This window comes from Mizuhopecten yessoensis, unplaced genomic scaffold (genome assembly GCF_002113885.1).
Source record: "Mizuhopecten yessoensis strain PY_sf001 unplaced genomic scaffold, ASM211388v2 scaffold5525, whole genome shotgun sequence".
NCBI lineage: Eukaryota > Metazoa > Mollusca > Bivalvia > Pectinida > Pectinidae > Mizuhopecten > Mizuhopecten yessoensis.
The window spans coordinates 163,384-189,884 of NW_018406092.1; the positions used below are offsets into that span (position 1 = coordinate 163,384).

General features: G+C 34.9%; 1 protein-coding gene across 2 annotated transcripts in view; it reads right to left on the minus strand.

Moving 5' to 3' along the window:
- Positions 1-62: 62 nt before the first annotated feature.
- The window catches only part of LOC110450880 (poly [ADP-ribose] polymerase 14-like), a 34,406-nt gene continuing 7,967 nt past the window's right edge, over positions 63-26,501 (minus strand). Inside the window, exons 2-22 of one of the 2 annotated variants that reach the window (XM_021498653.1) lie at positions 25,370-26,003; positions 24,601-24,858; positions 23,703-24,002; positions 23,204-23,440; positions 19,890-20,126; positions 18,045-19,642; positions 17,772-17,919; positions 17,078-17,551; positions 15,342-15,415; positions 15,009-15,197; positions 13,785-13,994; positions 12,843-12,981; positions 10,821-10,976; positions 10,527-10,592; positions 10,268-10,438; positions 8,780-8,962; positions 7,401-7,597; positions 5,899-6,322; positions 5,620-5,777; positions 5,344-5,515; positions 63-5,176 (exon numbers count right to left, since the gene is read on the minus strand). In XM_021498653.1, the coding sequence (XP_021354328.1) occupies positions 4,896-5,176; positions 5,344-5,515; positions 5,620-5,777; positions 5,899-6,322; positions 7,401-7,597; positions 8,780-8,962; positions 10,268-10,438; positions 10,527-10,592; positions 10,821-10,976; positions 12,843-12,981; positions 13,785-13,994; positions 15,009-15,197; positions 15,342-15,415; positions 17,078-17,551; positions 17,772-17,919; positions 18,045-19,642; positions 19,890-20,126; positions 23,204-23,440; positions 23,703-24,002; positions 24,601-24,858; positions 25,370-25,742 (6,045 nt within the window). In that variant the 5' untranslated portion in view covers positions 25,743-26,003 and the 3' untranslated portion in view covers positions 63-4,895. Of the gene's footprint in view, positions 5,177-5,343; positions 5,516-5,619; positions 5,778-5,898; positions 6,323-7,400; positions 7,598-8,779; positions 8,963-10,267; positions 10,439-10,526; positions 10,593-10,820; positions 10,977-12,842; positions 12,982-13,784; positions 13,995-15,008; positions 15,237-15,341; positions 15,416-17,077; positions 17,552-17,771; positions 17,920-18,044; positions 19,643-19,889; positions 20,127-23,203; positions 23,441-23,702; positions 24,003-24,600; positions 24,859-25,369; positions 26,004-26,501 lie in introns of both variants that reach the window. The other variant, XM_021498652.1, reaches the window with a different exon arrangement.

The window sequence follows — 26,501 nt, forward strand, 5'->3', positions numbered from 1 at the left end:
AGATAACGGATTGTGTTGGTCAAGTGTAGACCTCATTTAAAGACAATAACAAACGCATAAAATAAAATAGAAAAGATAGTTTTATTATTTTAGAATTGATGAAACTATTCATAAGTAGAATTGTTTAACACAATTTTGATTTACCATTCCTTTCATGTTGTTCCATTGAACTCAATGAACAAGTTGACAATGCACGTGTTGTGATGATGGGCTAGAGAGGTGTTTTATAAATAAATGTTGAAACAATTTACGAAAAGTGAGAAATTCAAACACACTATATTTAATAAAGGTTTCCATGAAACTGGATGTAAAGTTAATGTAGTTTTAAACTATTTCCACCATTTTGTGTACAATACTTGCTATGTGTAAAAAACAAAAGAACGTAAACAGTAAGGGAGAATGAGTTCAGTATAAAAACATAAATACATTTCCTCTCGATTCGCAATTAATTAAATTGGGTATGAGACACAAGTAGTGAAATATATACTGTCTTGCAGTTGACCTTCTTTACTGTTATTATATTTTTGTTGTTTAATGGCTGCTAAATTTGAATTTAGTGGCATTGGGCAATGGGACCAGTGCTGTTAACACATCACTTCATGCAAAGGCCTCATTCTTGGCATCTTCGCTAGCCAAGGGTTGATCCGGTACGATCTAGGTAGATCGTACCGGATCAACCCTTGGCTAGCGAAGATGCATTATTGGCATAAGTCACATAGTATGCGAAATTCAAAGTCCAACTAGATTGAAAGGAATGGTTATGTGTAGAAATTGCACAAACATTAAAACCGATGCTATATATATATATACATACCTTACAAAAAAAGAATGGTTCCCGCTGATTTTCGAAAATAGAAAATCAATTAAAAAAACCCATTAAAACGTTATTATGATTTTTCGAGTACCAAAAATTATTTTTTTTGTTTTTACCACAACTTCATTGAACAGAATGTGTCAAAAAGTTAAAAGATAAGTGTATATTTGACTTTGATTCATAATTAGCTTCTTCATACAATAAGTAAACTATCACTGCCATACCATTTATGATAAAGATAAAGGATCCCTGTCCAACTGTTGGCAAAGCAAGAAGATTATTTTTTCATGCGTGTAGTTGTCTCCCCTTAATTACGTTTTAGATATAGCTATTATGGGACTAGGTCAGCTAGCTATCCCTGATTAGTAACAGCTCATTTGGTTAGAGAGGTCGTATTGTTATAGGAAATCTAGCGTTTTCAACCAAGGAATTACGTTTGTTGATTTATTTCATTTCATATTTATCATAATCCATAAAGATTTCGCAAGATAATGATTCTTTTTTCATTTATTAAAGTCATTGTTATATCGGTTAAAAGATTCCAATCTAACTTAATGTTTTTGGCAGTGGTACAAGGATACTCATATATTCCTGGAAGCTAATGTACATAATGCTTAAATATAGCGAAAATCAACGGGGACCTATCTCTTATATAAAAGTTACAATCATAAAACGATGTAACACTTCTGCGTCATACGCTAGAAATCCTACTGGCGAAGGAAAAACAAAAATACTGACCAACCCTAAGGTAAGGTATCAAACAGCAGTCTTCTTATGTTCTTTATATTTCGATATTTGAATTTTTCCTCGACAGTAGAATCCTAGATTGATATCAGCATACATGTTTATTGTAGCTCTACAAACATTGATTTTACACACATCTGCGTCATTATTTAGCGATACCACCAATATTAGAGATATCACAGTAGGACATCCCCGTCGGTAGGATATTACACAGCATATCAGCAGGTTGGTATACAATACAATGCTTTCTAGTCATGATAATAATAGTACACACTTAAAACAGTTCTTCATGATTAAACATATCATTTTAAGTAACAAATTGGTGCACAAACATCCTAATTAATTAAAAGTTTTATTCATCAATGACAACATTTTTCTGGGAAATGTATCGTGTGTTTGTTTAAAACCAGAATTTTATTATCTGAATTTATAACTTTTATTGTGAAAAAAAGAATGCTTAATATGGTTTAAGGTCGACTATATATTCGACAATTGACATGTCTAATAAGCTATAGTTTGTACGGCAAATACAATCTTATTGTAATAGTAAGAAAGTGTCAGTCAAAATCGTTGTAAAAAATTAAGTTGGAGAATCCCAAGAATCAGAGGACTAACAATAGCCATTTTTATCAAAGACGCTTAATATATCAAAAATATTGAATTGATTTCTGAAAAAAACGCGTCTGTCGATATCCAATTTCATAAAATGCAATTGTAGCCATTTATATAAAAGACATTGGCTTTATCAAACAAATCAAATCGATTTCAAAATATAACACTCTTCCATCAATATCGAATTACATACGATGCAATTTTCATTATACTATTAACGACGTTTTTCAATCTAATGTTTTTGTGAATACAAATTTTGAACAATAAAACGTAACTCAATGAAACAGTTCTAGAATGGATTTGTTTTTACCAAATGTTTACATTAAATCGACTTTTTCTATTCAATAACAGTTTGGCCAGTATTCATGAAACATTGTGCTCAAAGCCAGATTCTTTGATTTAGTCCAATATCTTATTCCGGTAATATATTATTGATACCAACGTTTTTACCTAAGATCTCGAAGAATGTTCGAAAACCTGTGGTCGAATACAATTGTCAGTAATTATACCTTACTTTTGATAATGTCAATGCATTATCTCAGCAAGATACACATAAGAATTATTGCTTGAGATTGATTATTACGAGCAGATCATCATATTTGTTTGAAAATAATCTTTCTTTTATTAATAATGACGTAAACATAGGACAGGAATGATATCTGGTAAAAATAATTATAATAATAATTCGAGGTTCTTATATTCCGCTTTATCAAAACCTTATTCGTAAGTCGTCTCAAAGTGGTTCACACATTATTATCCATGGTTATAAGGCCTTTGCAACAAGCCAATATCTTTCTCAACTCCATCAAGGAAACATTCAACTGGCGCTGCCATTTCGGCGCTCACAGCTAGCATTCAACAATTCCAGCACTGCCCAGCCACGTACTGATTTACAGCTAAGTAGACTGGAAGAAACAAAGTAAAGTAGCTTGTTCAGAGATACAAAACAGTGCCATGAGTGACTCGAACCCGCAACCCTTCGGTCACGAGCCCTGCGTCATACCACTAGACTACCGTGCCTCCAAAATAACACATAGTGACGCTACAAATTTGTTCCCTGGTAACGATATAATAATGCAAATGAGCTCCGAAACACTACATTAACATACATTTGCCAAAACCACTTCAATGTGTGAGATCCACCTTAAGATGTGCTTGTCATCTGATTTACAATCATAGGACATGGAGGAATAGCAAACAAAACATGTTTTACTTCAATTAACAAATAGTTATGTAGTTGTAACGGGTAACAATATGTTACAGAAATAAAAGAATATTCGTTCATTTGTTATATCAGGCAATACATATTAACTACAATAAACAAATATAGTTCTAATAATAGTAGGCATTATGCTACTCTACAACAATTAAGATAACGTTCTGGTTATAACGGGCGATATATAGGTTACAAATATGGAACGTGGTACAGAACCATGGCTATATATCAATCATATATTTATTACAACAGCATAGGAATAATTTGACGGACAATTTAAATATATTTTTACAAGTAATGCTACAGTTTTCTGACAGGTCTTATGCATAACGTCTTACAGTGATGGTAATAAAACGAATGGATGTTGTCAGACAAAAGTTTATAAAGTACGATCATTGTTACACGTAATTCCAAAATATATTTTAGTGTCCACTGTTCTTATTATTACATATACAATGTAGGTTTAAATCAAACTGTTACTCTGGAGACTGTTGGTTAATATGCTAAAGTGTAATAAACCTGGTGCAATAGAAACTAATAAAATGATAACTGATAATCCTTATTCATGATATCATCTTTAATCGAAAAAAATAAAAAAAATATCAACCCAACCATTAATTCTCTTAAGTGATGTTTTTTTATTATGGTTTGAGTGATTTTAAACATTTTAATTAAGATGTTGAAAAAATAATTTAGCTGTTAGTTTTTCATCAAGTCGTAACGAGAAATAAGAAACATAACTATGATTTAAAATTTAAAACACATCTAAATATAAATTAGTAAAATATTAGAAAAAATGTACAACCTTATGCTTAAGATAACTCTCTACTGAGTAAACATGTTACCGCACTTTTAATGTTATATATAAAATAAACCATCAAACTATCAAACAAAAAATTAATAAAATATACAAATATCTATATGTTTACAATAATTTAAGATATATGCTATTGTTGTTGGTTTACCCCCTACAATGTTAAGAACTCGCCATATTCCCTTTGGACAAAGCATTCAAGGCTATTCCTTCGTTACCGGAAATCAATTACCACTATAAATGTGCTTGCTATTTTTACACAGAACCAATAACAGTTAGGCATGTATTCATAATTTAGTTATTTTATATTCAATATTTACAATTTTTAAACATTTTCTTACAGTTAACTAAAAATTAAATCCATAAACCTCATACAACAGTTTATAAAAATCATCATCTCCCATTATTTGTAAGGATTTAGTGCACTCACTTACATACAGCTGAAGAATATAGCAAATGTATTAAAGGAAAAGGTTGTCAAAACCAAATCCCTATCTTCACAAGAATGTATGAATTAACATTTACAAAACGGATATTCCTAATTATCATGACTGAACAGAATATTTATAAAACATGCTTTAAAACTATGGACAATTAATTCAAACAAAGCTACAAATCCTCATAGTCTTTTAGCTTGTTTGTCACCTATAGTATGTTCTATATACAGCAATGGAATTGGTTGATGTCAGCCTTGTCTATTTTGTGAATGTTATCAAGTACTCAGGGTAAGCCTGGGTGTCGTTGAAAATGATGAACATATTTGGATTGTTCGTGTCATCGACTACAGAGTCGTATAGAATGTGACCTTTCTTTGCTGGAGGGACACGTATTCCTCCTCGTCCCTGTGTAAAGTCCCCTGCGAGGACTCGGCATCTGTACATCTTTTTCTGCCCAGCTGGGTTAGTAGGCGAGTATGTGTCTCTGGCTGAATAATTGGAGCTGCACGCGAAGTACACACCATCGCCATGAACAGTTGCTGTAATGATAAGTTAACAATGTATATGGATTCTGAATTGTCATTATTTTATGTTTGTTTATATGTTGAGGGGACTTATATTCATACCATTGTTATTATGAGGATAACATACATAGATTCTAAAACTCTATAACTAGGTTTAAAATGGAATGCAATAATACACTTACCGTTTTTCCCACAGAAGCTTCGGTTGAAGCCATACATGTTGATACTGTCTACAGCACCCTCTGCAGTTCCATGCCACAGCATTTTCTCACTCTGCCCGCCGCAGCTTCGGTCTATCTCTGCTTTTTTAGTCACATACTGTTGGTACAGTGTCTGGTTTTGTATTCTTTCAATCTATTGACACAATAGTAAGATACATGATTAAAATATTTGGTGTTTATGCCAATATGAAAGTAAACATTTTTTTAATCAAATTTACAATTTGCTGTAAAACCTACCTTAACTATTGTGGGATTATCTTTTCCAATTGTAGCGTTGAAATCTTTCAACACGTCTGTATACTCGGAATCAGTTTCTTGCATTGGTACAACGATTACTGGATCCTGATCGGTCATCGGGGTCCATGTCGTCGGAGTCTGAAGACCGGAATCTAAGACTGACATTTAAGGAAAATAATTAAGAAGATACTTTAAATAATCGAATTGAAGTTGATACGGGAATATTACTTTGCTTATAGATTATCAGCCGACCAACAAACTAACAAAAAGTTTACTTACCTTTGGTTGCCTGTAGCTTGTCTTTCCGTAAAACTTTCGCCCGGTCGCTCTGATCATGGACAGGATATTCTTCCATGGTCGAAAAGTCAATTTCGTAGCGGGTACCGTTTTCATCACAAAATGTAGCGTTTGGTTTTTGTTGTTGGTAGTCGTTTTCGATCGTATGGTTTAGTTCCTCTGGATAAGGTAGCAGTTTTCTACCGTCATCGCCTTCATCAATTACTGACCATTCTACACATTTCGCGGTGATCTTTTCTCTCTCTTTCGTCAGATGCAATCTTTGAATATCCATAATCATGTGATCGATCTCATTTGAAGCTTTTTTAACATTCACAGGCAAACCTGATAGTCTAATACGAGGAGGGCGTTTTTCAAATATCATCTGTACACCAAGTGATCCTTTAAATTCGTCAAGCCTTGTTCGCTGTAGTTAAAAAAATATATGATACTCGTATATATATATACACTATGCACTACATTGTCAACACAATTCCACACTTACAAGAATTTACACACTCTTAGTTCATATATCCCTAGCAACCAGTTGAAGCTCTATGTGTAACTAAAATAAACTTTTTAAAGTTAAATGTATGTTAGCTTCTAGAAATGCAAGGAAAGGTCAAGCCAATGATGTAAGCCACAATATTTATTCGATTTACTACTCATCTGCAGTACTAAATGCATGAATTAGCTAAATGAATGAGTCCGATCTTGTGAATTATATTAATATAATGTAAAGAACGTTTCAAATCAAAACGCTCCAGTGATTGAAATGCAACAAAAATGGAAGAGCAGGTAGGAGAAAATAAATAAAGTCCAACTGTTCCTAACTTCTATTAATCGTATCATTATTGAAATATAGAAGAGTTTGTACCATACCAGTATTATCAACGGCTTATGAAAAAAGGAGCGTTATTTGCCAAAGGATGCTTTATACCTAATTTGGTTTAAGTACGTCCATTCGTTTTGAAGGAAAAACATTTTCAAACCGATTGTTTCTTTCTTTCCCCTAATGGGACCGCTCTCCTGCCCCAAGGGAGCAACACCTTCCTTTTATACAATGTTTAGTCCCTTTTTCCTACAGATGATATAGAACAAATTTGTTGATAATACCTATATTTATACAAAAGAATACAGTTTTTAAAAGAGTTATCATTATATTCCCTATTGCGGGCCATACCCTCTATTTATAAAACGTTTAGAACCCTTTGGCCAAATATGTTATAGAACAACTTTGATAAAACCATCCTATAGTTAAGAAAGTGACGATTTTTGAAAATGTACCTCTTTTTGCCCTATTTGGCCCGCCCATCTGCCCCATGGGGCCATACCTCCCGTTTCAGACCAAATTAAGTCAAAACCTTTTAGCCGGAAAGGACTGAGAGCGTTTTAAAGGAAAAGTTAGCGGACGACGGACGCTGTGCCAGGGTATTGCCTCACTTAACCGTTAGTACCAGGTGAGCTATATAAATGATAACATTTCTGTATCTGTTTATACGTACTTGGGTGTCCGAAAAATCCTTAATTAAAGGATCGTCAACAATATGTTCGGTTATATTTTTGTCGCAAAAGAATTCTACATCTCTGTAAGCGGCATCAAGAGAATTTTCAACTTCCCCGTATATGACGAGAGTGATGCTGGACACTGAAGATAGTTCGTCAGTCTTATATCGAAATGACATGTCCGGAGGCGCAAAACCTTGGGAGGTAAGCAAATCATATTAATTTGATTATTGATCATATATCTATTATACATGCTGATAAACCAGAGGCACAAAGTCTGTTATTTTTCGTTATCAAAATATTTTATTGATAGATTGAACAATCAAATGGAATGCATAAAAGGCAAGCCTATATAAATACGTCTTCTTTATAGGTAACATGGTAACATACCCCAAGGTGGCGTATTGACATTATATATCATTTGGATGTACGCCCCTTTCTATGAAAACTGATAAGTATCTATTGACATCTATATAGTATAAAAGCAATGGAATGGTTACTAAACCCCCATCCTCATTTAAAAGGAGGTGAACGGCTAAGAGCCAAAGTTATAGAAGCGTGTCAATTTAAAAACTCCAGGAAACACCAAAAAATATTCATGATATTTATGATAAAAAAATTATGCTGAATTGTGAATACATTATGAGGCACCTAAATATAATCTGAAGTATGCATGGGCCTCATGTAAAAAAGAAATAACTCTTTTAATATCAGAAACCTTATCCGTTTTCAGACGGGATCATGCAAAAACGTCCTAGATCGACATCAAACAATTAGGTGTAAATGATAAGCTTTGTTGAGCAATCATCACTTTTATCAGACATGTATCGTCATATCATTCATTCTGATTTCTTCGAAATATAAGAAAATTTGTAATAATAAATGGCAAACTCAATTGATTCAAGTATATGTGTTACATGAATGCTATAAATGAATCAAAAGAATAAGAGAGCTTTATTTTATACTAAATATTGTGAACCTTTGACATTCATGATTTTGAACAGCATTTTAACAAGAAAGTATTCCCGTTCAGCATAACAATCAACCTGTTTGAAATAGATGATTATTTCCTGTAAACGAGATAACTATCTTTCAACGAAACAAATATCGTATTTTAACGAGATAAATATCGTGTCTTAGCTTCTACTGTTTCATAGTTAGCACTTTCTAAGGAGGTAACTGACGCGTTTTTTAACTTGATAATAGAACTTAAATGACATAATAACCGCTTTTTAAAGAGATTACCATATACAATGTGCATAACCTTGAAATTTCTCATCTTTTCCCCCCTTTTACTTTTTACCCCTGATGTAACATCTGTAAAGTCCGTTTGCCATGTAAGAATCATTTCAATTTAATGTAACAAAAGGATTCTCACCAAGTGGTCTCCTGATGTATTTTCCAATCATTCCTGGTCTGTTTGATTCTACGTATTTCTTTACATTTGATGAAACGTCTGTAAAGTCAGTATGTTTGGTAAGAACCACTTCAATTTTCTCTAACTTCTTGAATGAGTTTCCAGTAATGACTTTGCATAATGTCTCACTAAACATTCTTGTTTCTGAAAATGATACCCAAATTGTATAAAGGAAGTAATGTATTGTAAAAAGAGATGTTTTTCGGAACGGTTGTCCCAAATCATTAAAGAAGGAAGTAAACGCTTATTTGTATGCTTGATCTCTCTGCCTTTCTCTTTATCTCTATCCGTGCGTGTGTGTATTTGTAAGGATTTATGTGTTTGTATGTACATATAAAGCAGATAACCAGCAATTACTTAATACATGTGCTGATATTAAAGCATATTCCTTCAGCCGACCGGTAGACGAATCCCAAACACAGGACAATATCCATCTGGAAGTCGTGTATCATGAGATTCAATAGATAAAGAAGTACATCCGAGATAGTGAATAAATCTATAAATCCAGTTAGCTAGTGAATTTAATTAATTTATAGGAGCTTACTTAAATCAAATCATTACTAATAAGTTTTAAAATTATATTTTCAAATAATTTATCACAAAGCCAAAACTTAATTATGAGTATCTGTTTAGTGCGGAATGCAAATGCTGATCCGGATATTGTTTACAGTCATGTTGCAGTAACCGTTTAATTTATTAGGCGACGTAACAGAACTTCCTTTTTCTAGAACATACCTATGCGGCAGGCTTTCTGACTCTGAAGACAATTGCAAATGTTTACCCTCCCACACACCCAATTAGAATATTTTATGACGTCAGTGTTTTTCTTTTTGCAGATGATATCCGTTCATTCTAACGTCGTGGTATATTGTGTGATGCTCAAGGAAGAGCACATGGGACTGGTGAGCATGATCTCCGTGGAGAGTTTTTCATGTTGAGGACTGTTTAGCATAAAATTTCAGATCACCTGTTACTTTAGCACAGTTCAATGATAAATTGATGCATATCAATTTCATAGTTAGCTAGAAATTGGGTGATTCTTTGTTCCCAATGGTCACTCCAAATTATTCTTATATATATTTATATACCACGACAATAACTTGCCAAGACATAAGTATTAAAGATAAAATTAGTTGAAATTGTTGTGTTGTGGTTAATTTGTGGCCATTTGATAATATCTTCAGCTGTGTATGACGCGTGCAGGATTCTATGGATATTTCAGTAAAATAAACACCAATAACCCGGAATTTATATTTTGCAAGAAAAGATGACCAAGGGAAACAAAAAATAAGAGGAGCAGTTTATCTGAAAAATATGTCCTATTACGTATGATAATGAAGGCGATATGCAACGAAGTTCCACCAAAAAACCGACACTTGCCGCAAAATAAACCACTGTGAAGTGGTTTGTTGAGTCATTAAAACAGTTTATATATAATTTTAAACATACCTGTAGAAATCAGTGGCACAGCAAGAGATTTATGTCCCTCTTCATCAGCTTTTGTCAAAGCTAGGCGCAGTGATTTTTCCAAATCTCCTTGGGTGTTGACCAAGATGATTGATTTACTTTTCATTCCTTTAATCGGTATCAAGGCAATGCCGTGCCGTGATAATGTTTTTTCTGAAATGAATTTTTGCATTAAAAAGTATCAATTTTGTTAAAACTGTTTATTACAGGAATAAATACATTCATATTAAATTATACCCACTCCTTTTTGAGACTTCCTTGTCCAAATCCCATCCTGTTCTCTGTTGAATGGCGTATGCAACTCCGTCTGAAACGTTAAGAACTCAAGTGAATTAAAGCATACATTTTTTTTATTTCGGAGCATTGAGTTTGCAATTTGCACGATTACATTATCTATTAACGTTTATTATTTTTTTAGTATTATTTGAATTTTTTCATTCTTTTCTTGTGTGTGTGTTCGGGTACGTGTGTGTGTGTGTGAGTGTGGGTGGGGGTATCATGTATATATATGAATATAAGTTTATTACATTCGTACCTGTCATATTGCAATGCTTGTCTGTAGAACAAACAATAGCTTCACACGCAGCTTCAGTGATGTTTCCAACTCGGATAGTTACAGTGGCAGGTCCAAAAGTTGCCTCTGCTTCAGAGGTTGACGCGGGCTTTCTTGATGATTTTGTTTTCGGCATATCTAATATACAAGCAAATAATTGGCTTATTCATATGGTACTGCTTTGGTGATTCGGCGATGTTAATGTACTTTTCATTGGTTAATAAGCAAGAACGACTTGGTAACGGAAACTACACACGTGTCACTATTTCTGTTCAATAAATTTTCTTTCTTAATTACTTATCGCTGTCATGTTCGTAACATGCAAATTCTTTTTTGGGCATCCGCACTGACATCAGATTGACGTTGCAGAATGTATCTTTTAACAAACAGCTACAGAATGAGTTGCTTTACGGTATTTGCGGTCAAGTTACATTTTGGATTTCGTTACGTTTAAATTTAATTATTTCGTAACGTCCGGAAATATTGCTTAAGACACAAACTTATCAGTTAAACTTTGATGAGGTTATATGACTCTAACTGTAGCTTGTAATGTGTAAGATAACAAAATCTGTATAACAGTGATGATCAAAAATTTCTCAAACTTATTGCTAGATATTTAATCGAAATTGACAACAACAATTTAAAATAAAACAACCGCTATATCTCCTCCTATCAAGGAGATTTCAGATCGATTGAAACGTGTTTAAGGTTTACTAAGTCTCAAAAAGATGGTGCAATCTATAATACGGCATTTAGGCCGATATCTTCATGAAGATACATTACATTTATCAACTCTTGGGACCAAATTGAATGCTACGAAATGAAATATTTTCTAAAATAAATGTATAAACCAAGATCATCCGGACTTAATATCTATTTTAATATGTGTGAAAAGGTTCAAACTAAGACGGTTGTAGTTTTGAGAAATAATGAAAAACCTAGTAAAAACAATTTAAAGTATTTACTATGTATGACTCGCATTGATCACATTACGGGAAAACAAAACACGTTGTATTCCTCACGTACTCTATTTTCTCCGTTCATATTTCCATTATTCAGTCTCCCTTCTAAATTGGGCATAAGCCATCACAACCGAGTACGAGTGACTCAAGCAGACGACAACAATGGCGCATTTAGCTGATAAGCATTAATATTGTGCGACATCTATCAATTTATCTTGGCATACAAAATGTATTGCCCTCTTGTAGTATGGAAAGGCGAGTCTTTGTGTCTCTCAATAGCACATGATTTATATCATAGAAACAAAAATCCTGTTTCAATGTTTGTTAGTTTGTTTACTTTTGATTTTATTTGTTGAAGATAGATTGATTGGAATATGCATCTAGTTGAAAGCATGATGTCATTGTATGTCATATACCAAATTAACGAAGGGGACGTGCTCAGGCAGCCGGCACGATTTGTTTGAATAATTTCTAGTTACTGCATAATAAATTAATAATTTGCGAAACCTCTTCCACCACAAATCAAGCTTATATAGGGAAAAAGGACAACTGTTGAATGCGTCAGAAAGACAAAATTCGCAGATTGTTGTGAAATGAAGACAAATGCATCACGTGTCAAATGTTTGAAAAATCACAAGTAGTCTAATTTACGTAATATTTATTTTAATTTTATAATTTCCTTTTTTGAAACATTTTTCAGCATTACAGAATAATTACAATATTAATTTACGTAATATTGTTATCTAAATAAAATTGCAAACTTTGACGCATTTCAAAAGAAGTTGACATAAAGACACATTGTCATTATATTTTATTTTACGAGGTAGAATAGATATACACCACATTTCGTATTTATTGGTGGAAAATAAACCTCGGAGCTGCTTCCGTGTGTTATTTTGTCCAAAAACATCAAACATCCCTAATAAATTCCACCAAAAAGTGCATATTTGTTAATTATTTTTTAAGTGTAATGCTTATTAATACTTCTTTGTACATTTGTTGATGTTACAAATGTTTTAAATATTTAATTGATTATACTTACTTGAGTTGTTGGGTTGTTGAAGAGAAGCAGTACTTTTGAATATTCGTTTTTGTCTCCAATTAACATCCGAGTCCGATTGTGTAGGAACATCTGAGTGACCGCTAGCAGATGACCATTTGGTTTCCTCGTTTTGAAAGGCCTGGTATTACATATGGAATAGAAATTCTTAGCTCGCAATACCAAAATATATAAAAGCGGAAATTACAGGAATCCGTTAAGTGAGATCATGTGTGATACAGAAATTCTACCGAGATCACGGACAATTCTGAATCCCTGACCAAAACTATCGCAACTATTAGGGGTTGTTTTAAATGTAATGATTATTGATTCGACCACAGCAATCGACAACGAAAAGAAGGAATCGGGACTTGTCGGTAAACGAAAAATGTCTCCAGCGACTCATCCTCAAATAAGCATGGCGACCCCTCTTTACTTCGGACAACTTCATCATCGCTTGTTTAAAATTTCCAAATAAAACATTCGAATATGGAAAAATATGCATATAATTACCCCTTCCATAGACGTTCGTCTGTCGGGTTAGTCACGCTTCAGTGATTTTGATTACTAAATTCCGGGAGAAATCCTGACAGAAAACGTTATCGACTTTTTCAAATACATGTACATCACATCTTTTTGGTAATCGCGTTCTTTTCCCTTTCAGTATGCGTTATCAATTAGTGACCGAAAAATTGAAGTGTATTGATGATTAACGTGTTTCTTATTTTGATTTCCTTTTATATATATTAAAGCAAATCACTCGAAAATATCTATAGATATATTCTATTTGGCTGTAGCGTTCTGTAATGGTAACGAGAAAAAGGAGAAGCGCGTAAAACAATCGCGAGGTCGAGTCCCGCACCCCACTCTAGAAGACAGTGTTATACATTTAATTCACGTATTATATAGATATATATAATGTCCGCGCCTTTCCCCAATACTTACCTGAATTGATTTGTCATCTTTCTCATATATGACGAATTGAACCTCCTTCAGGGTCTTTGGATCGAATTCGTTGACAATTTCGAACATTTCTGCAGCAACAATATCATGAGGGTACCCAAGGTTGCCAGTTCCCAGAGCTGGGAAGGAGATTGATGTCATCAATTCATCGTCTGCCATTTGCAGGCAACGTCTAATAAAATCTTGAAATTGCTGTAAATTGACAATGAAGAAAAATGGAATATCAACGGAATAGTTTTTATAATTTGAAAAAAAAAGTATGTGGCAGTCTAATTAATCTTGTGTTCTATATTCATTATTCTGTGTATCTCATTAAGATATATTTTACTGAAATTAGCCTTCAATTTCCCTCACTCTGTAAGATATTCTCGATCCAATGAAATTGAGTAGTTGTGTAACATTCACGTGAAGTATTGAAGAGCATAATTAGAGAGGTAATTAATTTTCCTTTATTTAATTTGAATTATTTTTTTCGTTTCTCACTCTTGTACTAACAGATAGGAATTGATGTGAAATCACCAGGCTTTGTACTCAGCTTTGCATCTAAGATGGCTCCCGAGGCCTCTTATTATTTGGATTTAAATATTATCTGATTTCGATCATATTTGCTATTACGTTATATCTTTGCATTATTTACTATAAGGTGGCAGTTTTGTGAACATTTAATAAAAAATATCTTTTGATGGCGGTGTTTTATCGTCCATTCGACTTTTGTGACAATGCAGGTAAAACGTTTAACATAGACCCCAATACTAAAATTGAACCCGGGTCAGTTTTCACCGACAAAATTGGAACCTATTTAGTTTTTCTTTTCATCACTCCCGTTACCTATCTAAAAGTATATCTGATGTAGAACCTAACGTAACAAATCTGATTTTCCCAGTACGTTTCATGATGTTACACCCATGTTAACAATTATCAGTGGCAAATTTAAAGAGTTATAGAATAGAATCTTTTCGACAACTATCAAATTTCAGTTATAGACAGATGTGTGTGTTTAGAGAGCTGTATGCAATACTAATTCGGCTACTAAGAGACATAGAGCTGAAGACCTTATCAAGGATTATACAAAAATAATACATTGCTTTATCCATGTGTGATATGAATGGAGGTTTCTATCTTTATGTCACAACCGACGCCACCACCACTGCATTTCATTGAAAAAGCATTAACAAATCGAAGTATGTCATCTGTAGGTATCATTACCTGAAAAGCCATGTCACTCTTATATTTATTCAATGCTCCATGGAAAATGTGTTTGCATGCGAGCTGTCCTCCTGTTGTCGTAGCCACGTTTCCGTACTGAATACCAGCTGGATAGCCAACATGACATTCGTCCTGAATCGATTGTCCTGCTGCTCTGAGGATGGAACTAGATACAGCTCCAGCTTGTAACTGTAGATCACATGACGTGGTGTTTACAATGACGTCAGTCTATAGAAAATAAAAGAAGATGTAATGCATTCATACTAAATTACTCTATTTGTATATTTTTTGCAAAACTTAATGTTCCAATTAAAAAGAAACAGTGTGTCTTACTTGCGCGGAAGCGATCTGCCCTTTGACAATCTGTATATTCAAATTTCCTCCCTTACTGGTAGCAACCCTTTTGTCTAAAATACACAAATACAAGTATGTATTAGATATATAAGCATGCATAGATATGCAACAATGAAATTGAATTTCTACCACAATACGCTGTGTTATTCCACTCTCAGATAATTGTATAAGCATGCAGACTGTTGAATAAATATGAGTGATATACCACACGTAGTATATGACCTTCCGTAGTTTTGATTGGTCGAGAAGATGAACTTTGACCGGACGAATCTTTTCACACGCTTTTTGCCGCGTGCTGTTTTGTTTACGTTGTCTGCTGTAAACATCCGGCAAATTTTGGTGACTTTTGTGAGGTTATGAGATGGGAAAAGGTGTTTATAATGCAATTCCAAAAGAAGATGATGCTTAAAGATTTTATCGCTAGTTTCAGGCAACATTGCTACAGACGCTCGATATCGTTTCGACGCCATATCGTCGCGTGTCCAGGTCGTGAAACCCAGAGACGTAATATACCGATATATGTCGTTGTAAAACACAAGCAAGATCTGTAACAGTGTCGGAAAATATTTCGTTATCTCCGTGTCCAGTTATCAATATTTGGAGGGCCTGTCTATGGCAGAACTCTCAGTATAAACGTCAACCATAGAACCTCACGAAGAAACGTCCCTAGGCCTATGGTTTTGGACATTGACAGCGATTAGATCGTCATCATCACTTGGCGGGAGGCAGACTTCGTTCGATATGCTTACGCGCATATAGTCCGTGGTTTATTTTTATTTATTAATGCAATAATGCATACTCTCAATATTTAAAGTCTCTCATCTATTTTATTTTTTCACGAAGTTGTTGCCGAAACATTAATTTTAAAAATTATCAAATTTGTAAAAGAAAAAGTCATTTTTGAATATTAATGGGTGACTTTTTACATATGGGTCATATCACTACGCCAGCCTTGTCAACAAAATGTGTGTATGCTATTCAAATCAGTCCAGATGTTTCCAACTGAGATTGTGGTAGAAACAGATCACACGACTCGTGATTGTTGAATATGGTATTTATTTCACTCTCGTTAGTTAATTTTCAAAAGTTACAGAAAGACACTCGCTAAAACTCGTGTCTTTTGTAACTTTTGAAAAAAGCTCGTGTCTTTTGTAACTTTTGAAAATTAACTAACTCGAGTGAAATAAATACCATATTCAACAACCACTCGATGTGTAACCTCTATATAACTAATGGCTTGCTACTGAAACACTTGCGTGAAATACAGATGACATTCAACGAACATGAGGATACATTCTATTTGACTTTGTTACTCTAAAATCCAAATCTCATATCTTTACAAACGTTAAGCGAATAGCTTCCAAAGACAATATAATTCAGTTTAATATATTTGAAAGTAATTTGAATTGTATACGAGCAGTGTGGTGCAAACTTTTTTATTATATAACTCAATTTGAGCAGGCATCTATTAAGATAGGTATTTTATCATTTTGAAAACAAACGCACAAACACTTATACAATATCACTTCTGGTAAGTTGATGGAATCATATATCTCACAGGCAATTAATTAATTAGAATTTCAGATAATTGTTGTTCAGTGACTATACGATTTCGTAGAAACACATTTTTTTATCATATTTGATTCTATTAATAGATTAAAGCACTGTATCACAGAATATGTTTGTAGTATTTGCAAGGAAACGATAGGATTTACCTTTCTGGCCGATGCGTTTCCATTGATCGTTAACAGGTTTCTTGTGATTTACCACGGATGCTTCTCCTAGCTGACCTTTTAGTTCCTCGGCGAAGCAGGAGACCGCTGTATGATTAATGTCACACAGGTAAATTTCATTCACAGAGGTATGTGTCTCCTCTTCCATGAATTCGAGGATTGTTTCAATGATGACATGTGTAGCTTTATCCTCAGGATATTGGAATATTCCTGTACCCAACGCTGGCATTGCTATGGATGTATATTTTCCGCGACCACATTCTTCTAGGCTCTTCCAAACAACTCCGTCAAGATATTCTTGTTCTCTTTGTTTTCCATCTCGCCAGTTGGGGCTGTTTGCATGTGCTATCATTTTACATTTCAGGTTTCCTGGTTTGCTACAGTATATGTCTCCGTCATGAAGATGACCTTTCCGTTTGACGTATTCTGTACACTCATCTTGAATACTCTTCCCACCTACATATGTTAAATTAATTATATACTGTTATACGTCTTTAGCAAATATGTTTTATTAACAGTCAAAGACTTAATATTAATATTTCTCTTGGATACTTTTCCTACCAAAGTATGCTAAAATAATTATATACTGCTGCGCCTCTTTAGCAAACATGTTTTATGAACGGTCAAATACTGCATATTAATTTCAAAAACAGTTTATCTGAGAATGTTTGCCTACCTTTTGTTACGATTGATTTTGCTAGTCCACCAGCATGATTCAGGCTACTGTTTGCAGCATTAACAATCACGTCCGCTCTCAGTTGAGTAATGTCGCCTTGGAACGTCTTGATAACAGCCCCCTTCTTTGTTGTCCCAGTTGCTATCAACTAATGGTATGAAAATAATAAAATACCAAAATTAAAGTTTTAAAGTTCAATATTTAAAATATATTGTAGTATTTTCCGATTATTTTAACCAAATGACAAAAAAAGACGATTAACACGTCAATTACCTCAGGTTGTGAATCCAAAGTTGAACCAGGATGGCTTGACCGTGTTAATTCTTTCTTCCCAGTTGTTGAAACTTCTATGATACAGGTCCGCCTAGTTTCGATATCGCACCTACATGACTCCCAAGAATCAGATTGTAATATCTCTTGGATTCCAGGTTTATCCAAAGAGAAACATTTAAATTTAACGTTCGAAGCTAGATCTGCAACCAAAGGTTTTGCATGATTCAAATCATCTCTCGAACCACGAATGACCATTTCCTCATCTGATAGACTGATCTTGATATTTCCATGGGCTGACCTTCTTTCAATTAACGTCAACTTGTCGCGTTTGTACTGCTTGAAGTACTTGGATATTCCTGGTTCAAGTTTCATAGACTCCTCTATGATTGTATTTTTGCCAAGGAAGTCATCAATGGTTTCTAAAATTTCGCCACAATGTTCAGCTATTGTTAGTATCTGAACTTGACACCTTGTTATGTCAGCTTCAACCTGAACCATCCCAGGAAACTTTCTCTTGAAATTATCGCAGATATTCTTCCACGGATCCTTTGAGAGTAATGTTATCGAAAGTCTGTCGATTTGGTGTGACTTCTCCATAACTCGTGCCTTGATTAGATCTGCCGCCTTGACTATATCGGGTTGGGTAAGACTGTACAAAACGATAGAACTGTCACTTGGAAGGACTTCCCATGAACATCTAATACCGGCTTCCTTCATCTTGGATTTCAGGTATTGATGAACGGCGTCAGTTTTAAGAAAAAGCAATGCTGCATTTGAAAACTGTTTCTCCATCTTTGTATGAGATATCTTGCTCATGGTTTCATATATATTCACTTGTGCCAACTTGATATCAGTGAGTTGACCTTCAAACAGAAGTTTACCTCTATCGGTGTCTGCTGTGACAGCCAGGTCTGGTATATCTCGGCGCAATATTTTCAATGTATCCAGGTCACATAGTAGCACCAGCTTCGGAATACTAATGTTCATTTCCTCTCTTATTCTTTTCTTTTTCCTTTCAAGGTCATTTTCCGCCTTAATTCTTGATTCTTCGATCAATCGTGCTCTCTGGTCAACTTGTCTATGATACCCAATTAATGTTACTTCAGACGACTGATCGTCATAGGACACGTGTACTGAAGAGGAGTCTGAGGACGCGTCAGCCAATACCTTTGCCTTGAAATCATCATTCCAAATTTCTTTCAACATTTTTATTGTTTCAATCTTGAGGCTTTTCTCGATCTTGAACATTGCTTGCAGCACATCATTGTTCCACGTCTTTGCCATTTTTCTAACATTCTTTGTAGTTTTCGAAAGAGTTGGTGAAACTGAAAACTGGACGTCATCATAATGTTCGGGCCAATCAATCCGAGCATTAATGGCTTCTAGTGTTTGATCAACTTCTTTTCTGCCATGCTGGTACAGGAATGCATACATCTTGATTTTATCAGTGTCCTGTATTTCTATTGGCGGAGGTGCTTTAAAGGCGTGCGTTTGTCCATCTCCGTCACTCACCTGACCAAGACCAGTATAATGGGGATGTACAGATAAAGTAGAATTGTCCAAAACCAACTGTCGACGATCGCATACGCTGTCTACCACTGCAATAAAACGTTTTGAATTAACATTCGCAACATATTGTCCGTGGTCAATTGAAATGAAATTATGTTGGGCATTGTTTGCCCGTACGTAGACAATACAATTACGCACAAGAAAAATAAAACAAAACTTTCAATTATGCATGGTTACATGTCAAACAAATATATTCGACCGATGACTCATGATTAACTTTGAAATAGGCTAAGGAAAGTGAAATAGAACATTTTAGATTTAATATAATATAATTACCTTTACAATCTTCAAAGAAGATAATACATGAGTTGTCAACGTCTGACATTTCTACTTTTTGTATATGACCTCCCCCGCTTCTTCTTCCGTTCTCAAAGAACATTTCCAGTGCGTCTGAAGTCGTGTTGGGATTCAGGTTACCCACAGACACACAGTTCGTGACTGCAACTCTCTCAGCTTTGAGAAAGCTACCCTCCAGTTTACGTTTTTGACATAAACTTGCAAACGTATCAAAGTCTGAAATATTATAGAAAAGCTCTTAATTAAATTGATTTTGCTGTAAATATTGATCTGTTTCTGATTAATTCGATGAAGTATCTCATATCTTAGTACGATACTTTAAAAGAATTTTAACTATTGAATTGACCATTGACATCAGAAAAGTTATGATGACATGTTGTCGGTTTTTAAACGCTATATTTTGTGATACCATCATAACGAATTAAGTTAAAATCGACGAAAAAGTAACATTATACCAAAATTTAAAATCGACAAAAAAGCAACTTTATACCAAATGAATGATCAGTACACATCTCATCTCTTGCATAAAATTTAAATAATAATAGACCTAAACTCAGATCTGCTGCGATTTTTCGAAGTAGATAAACGAAGGGCTATTGTCCTACTTATGCAGTGGAAAACCGCAACATCGCGTCACCCATAATTCAGTGTGTATTCATCAGCAATTTCCCGGTTAGATATGCTGACATACGGAAAGGTGAGTAAACTGTCCAAAAAGCTGGCGTCCCTCTGAGACGTCGCGACGTCAGGACAGAAGTTTACATCTGTCCCATCTCTAAAACTAGTTTCAAACGACAACTAGAATGCCAACCAACAATGGACGTTTAGTGTTCTAGAACAGTCAAAAACATTGGATGCGACAGTTTGGTTTGATGAGAGGGGGTCCTTTCCTCGAGCCCACACTTAATCAACAACGACAGGTTGGTTTGAGGAGAGGGGGTCCTTTCCTCGAACCCATACTTAATCAACAACCACATAAACGCCGTTGGCAATGGTGCCGTGCGAAAGTTCAAAACGTCTGAAGTTGTTATAAATATTCAACTTCGAACAATAAACAGTTTAATGTGTTTATGTTAAGTAAGGTTCTGGCAGCAATTGCCACACGCGGCAGTTAAACAATGTATAGGTCACTATATTGCAACGATTGTTTTAGTGTGACAATCTATAACGGCGAGCACACCCTGGAAAACGTTCCCATCAGGGAACAGTAAGTGTATTATTTGTGACGACTGTGAGAAAGGTCGGTTTGTTTCAACGCCTGTTTAGAATTTATTTTATTTTTAAACAGAGAATTTAAGTACATTCAACATTAGATCATAGTATAACTATAAAAAAATATTGGATAATTCTGTAATTAATTTACATCAAATATTTGATGTTTGGTTCGGTTTTATTTTGTTTAAAGAGACATCACGTGAAGAGCCATTTTTTTAATGAATGTATATATTGTATGCACTTCCACTTATGATACCTCGCTATTCCCATATTCATAGTCTGTTCCTAATGTCCAGTTTGACCACTTGATTTGTTCGGGAAAGCCCTGCTAAAAATAGCGCCAATAACGTCACCTGACTCTGCAGTAAACACAAGTGGTCTGAAACGGTTTCCAGAGGGGCCCCCAGAGAGGGGCCGTGAGACAACTGCAACTTCTTACCGCGCTATGAAACCAAGAAATATGATTTCTGAGTCCGTATTCAAACTTATTGAACAGTAATTATTCATCATCAGAAGTTAATTGCACGCTTGCCAATATTCAGAATTTAAGTTTATTTATAAAGCTTTAAACATATTTGTTGCCAATAAAATTGAATAAGGTATGGGGCACAAGTTTTTTCAATTTATCACAGCCTTCTCCCGTCATACATTTACAATTAAATGTCAACAATGATAATAGGCATACAGTAGATATTTATAAACATATATTGAACTTAGTACCAGAATGTGACCGGTACAGATGGTACGGGGCTAAACACCTTCCCTCAACCATGGGACAAACCTTTCTGATTTTTCTTTTAGATATTGCCGGGGCAGAGGAGGCCGGGTATTCATATTAGTACTAATTTAAATTTTGCATGTAAAACCAAAAATAATCGTTTAATTCAGCAATATAATCAAATCATACCATTTTACTGAACCCGGTAATATTATAAATTATGTAAATCTAACAGCGCACGTATCTTGATGACCCCTAAAATACGCCGTGGGCCTTCGCAACAGTTATCCCGTGGAGGGCCTGATGGCAAAATCAAACTAACCAGTCACGTATCCCTTCCTTTCGCATAAACCACTGTATAATCATAGAAACACAAAGTAAACTCTCTCCGATAAATGCCCATTAACATATTAAACTAAGCCCATCTGTGTTCAAACTCAGACAAAGATACTAGCGAGCTTAATAGTTTTAGATATTTATTCATAACATAAACAGCGCTAGCATTTCTGTCGATTCCATTTCAGCTTATATTTTAACCGGCTATCCGGAAGAATACATGCACCGTACTAACTGCTAGGGCAGTAATTTTCTCCTTTGAATACTGCCCACCTGCAATAATGATTCCGTAACGTACTCCTTGCGCAATCTTTTGACCATTTTGCAACTTTTCGTTTCGGAGCTGACACGGTACAACACTTTTCTTTCACTTATTTCTACACGGCCTGTCATTTTGTTTACAAAGAAACGGTGTGCTATGCGCATGCGCTAGTAGAGGGAAATCCCTGAACAAAACGTTGGTCAGACAGGTAGAAATACCGATGATTTTCTTAGATTTAATCATTTTTATGAATCTGTTTTAGCCAAATCCGATCGTTATTTTCCATAAGGAGTCTAACTTGATATGTTTATGTAGTATTTGAAAAAAAGACAAAAAATAAAGTTACTTCACCGTGATGCCCCTTTAACGTCCTATTGACATCTAAGGTCATTTATGAACGTGCCACCATGTGTGTTTTTAAGCATGAATGCGTCTATGTGTGCCGGGGTATGTTGGTGTATTTGCCGTCTTGTGAAAGCGCAGATCTGATGCCGACTTCATAGTGCTATCTCACTGAAATACCTTGAAGAAGGCACCCAGCACAGCATTCCGCCCGGTCACATTATACTGACATGTATCTTCGTTGTTTGTTTTTAGAGTTGATGACATATCTATATATTTTTTTCCAATTAACAATAACATAACTTGTCCTAGTGATACTAAATACTGTCCATTTTAACGCTGTTTCTAAAAAACAAAAAGACGCATAGACGATTAAATAGGAGTAAAATTTGTGTTTTACAACAAATATTTAAAGCTCACCAATATTTTTGTCAAACGTCACAAGAATTGTTTCTTCACCAAATATCAAAGATTTTGGAAGGGCTGAAGCTTTTAGTTCCAGAAAGTTCTCCAGTGCATCTCTGCTTGTGTCGGGATTGACATCCCGGAGTAGGACTTTATCCTCACACATCTGTACAGGTGGGGGCGGGACAAACATCTTCACATCCAGTGTCCTGCCATCCAGGACATGTTTTCTTCTGATGACTTCGTCAGTTACTGCAATGTATTCACCATGAATCAGCTAACAAACCATTCAGTGAAAATTCATTGTCGGGTCTTTCGATGCAATTACGTTTTTGAAAGTGTTAAGAATATCAAAGTATCATCTTTAAACGTATATGTAAAGGTTATTACAACATTTCGTCTTTTTTCTTTAAAAATGACAACTTTACAATAAATATACACCAGTATGTACTTTAATATGCATTATCATGACAAATACTAAGTCCAACCATGCAAAGGTCAGTAGCATACAAACCTGAGGCGTCCTCAAATGTGATGATTGCAATGACTTTTTCAGCATCGAAGTCGAACTCCTTGATATTTCCTCCTCCTGATTTTCTTTTGTTTTCAAAATAGAACTGAATAGTATCACATGATGTATTTTGTGACATCCCGTGGACTTCTATAGTGGATAAATCCTCCTGATCGTCTATGTCACTATCTGATGTTTCTTCCTCCGATTCATCGTCACTTTCACATTCAACGCGAAATTCTTCAATTTCGATAATTGCCTTTTTATAAAGAATTGGACGACGAGCTAGTACACGTGGAACCACTGAAACAACAAATGAGAATATATATACTTAGTGATAGTGGATCAAAGTATGACGGTATGTTCTTTTTGCTATATTTAATAGGTTTTGACTTAGTTGGATCACAAGGACAGTATACAAATATCGAACTATTGTTGAATCTCACAACAACTATTTATATAATATACATATTGTATAATTCGCACACATCCATTTTTGTTCATGCATCTCCATTGTTGCTAATGCTCACAGTTCAGTTTTAGAAATGCAAGAGGCAGCTGTCTACTCCCAGGAACTGTGCTGTTCGTTTTTCGTGATTGGTATAAACTTTTTTAACCGGTCCCCCACTTGAATTTTTACTCAAAAAACGTCTTTATGTCCTCTTTTTCACATATTTTGGTAGTTTAAATACTTAAATTGCATTAACAACTAAATCTCAGAAAGCCAAAAGGTATTTCTCTGCTGCCACGCACTTTGGTCAATGTAGAGTACCTTTGCCGTGTCTCATGCTTAGTTTATGGGATTATAATTCAATGTTAAAAGAACTTGGCGTTAGGCAGTGGATAGTGTATTAGATAAATGTTTACAATTTCCATGTAGTAGCAACAATGTTATTATTACCTTCTGCTTTCTGAAAAGTTACGATCGCCGTTTGTTTTTCTTGATTGATATCAATTTTTTCAACCGGTCCCCCACTTGACTTTCTTTTACTCTCGAAAAATTTCTTCATGTCCTCTTCTTTCACATGGTCAGGTAGTTTAGATACTAAAATTGTTTTAACACATGAAATATCCTCTTCTTTTTTCTCTCCCATTTCATCGTCGGCTTGTTTGTGTTCACGGCTAAGTGATTTTGTTTTTGATTTACCAGAACCAGGCGCTAAAAGTATGAACAAAAGATAATAGATAGATAAAATCCTTAACATTACATTTTTCTGATGAACAGACGAAAAACAAGATAAGTGTAATCACACACCCCGTTTGCAGTTTCACAGCCGAAGTGAGAAATGCTTGTTCTCCTGCACCCCTATTATGAAGAGATTTAGTTTATAAAACCGACGTCAACCCAATATCAACAAATGTTATTATTTTAACCTTAGAATAACAGCAATCTCCATTTTATTACATGTTCCTTGTCTACACCTTCATGGTTGCCAAAGAAATCATCCCAAAAGAATTAAAACCGCGGAGGCAATAACATATACCAATAATATATACCAATAATATATACCAATAAAATATACCAATAATATATACCAATAACAATAATATATACCAATAATAATAATATATACCAATAATATATACCAATAAAATATACCAATAATATATACCAATAAAATCAGAATATGAATTCAAATGTATTTCTTATCGTGTAAATATCAACAAACCTTCTAAAAGTCGACCATGTTTCTTTGAAGATATCTGTTGCTCTGACGACTGTTCTGGTGACAAGTGTTGCTCGGACGACTGTTCTGGTGAAATGTGTCTACGGTCCGACTGCTGTGGGTTTACTTGATATCCTGGAAACCCGTACCAAGGTCCTCCATATGGCGGCGGGACCATTGGACCTGGTCCTCCGTAACGTGGTGGATGATTGGAACCTGGTCCTCCATATGACGACGGGACGTTTGGATCAGGTCCTCCATATGACCATTGCTGGGCTGGTACCGGTCCTCCATATTGCCATGAACCTTTCGGATCAGGTCCTCTATATGGTTGCGGCATTCCCGGTTGAACTAAATACGGTACTGGTGGTGTCATTCCCTCATTCAAGGCCCACTGTCCACCTGGCCGATTACCTTGCACAGGAGATGAAAATGACTGGTATTGGTATTTCTCAGGAGAGTCGTCTTGATTCCCAGGTCCGGTATTAATTTTGGAATTGTAATTGTATTGCACGTTACCTGTTACAGGAGAGTTTTGTGCCCTCCTTTGCTCATTGTCAACATTCCGGTTTTCACTTTGAGTGGGGGCATTCGTTTTCACGTCTGTTTGGTCCGTTGAATCACTTGATGTGATATCCTACAGAAATATCAATTTAATCAAATAAACAAGTAATTCTACTCACAATAAGAGGTCGAATAACCTTTAACGCTCACATGATTTCGAATCGAAAAGGACTCAGTCAACCATAGGCCACGGAGATCACAGATCCGCATGAAAAGTAACAGCACTTGTTAGGTAACACATAAATAACATTGGAAGCAAATAGAACAAAACCCATTTCCCGATTGATATAATTCTGCGGTATTTCAAAAATTAATGACTATTATGTTTAGCTCTGTTGAATTATCTTAATGATGAAATGTAAACCATTTGTCGAGTTGTATTTTATTTTTCTGAAAACACAATTTTCCACATATTGATACACTGTGTAGTAACGTACTAGGTGTGTATTAATACACTGTGTAGTAACGAGCTAGGTGTGTATTAATACACTGTGTAGTAACGAACTAGGTGTGTATTAATACACTGTGTAGTAACGAACTAGGTGTGTATTAATACACTGTGTAGTAACGA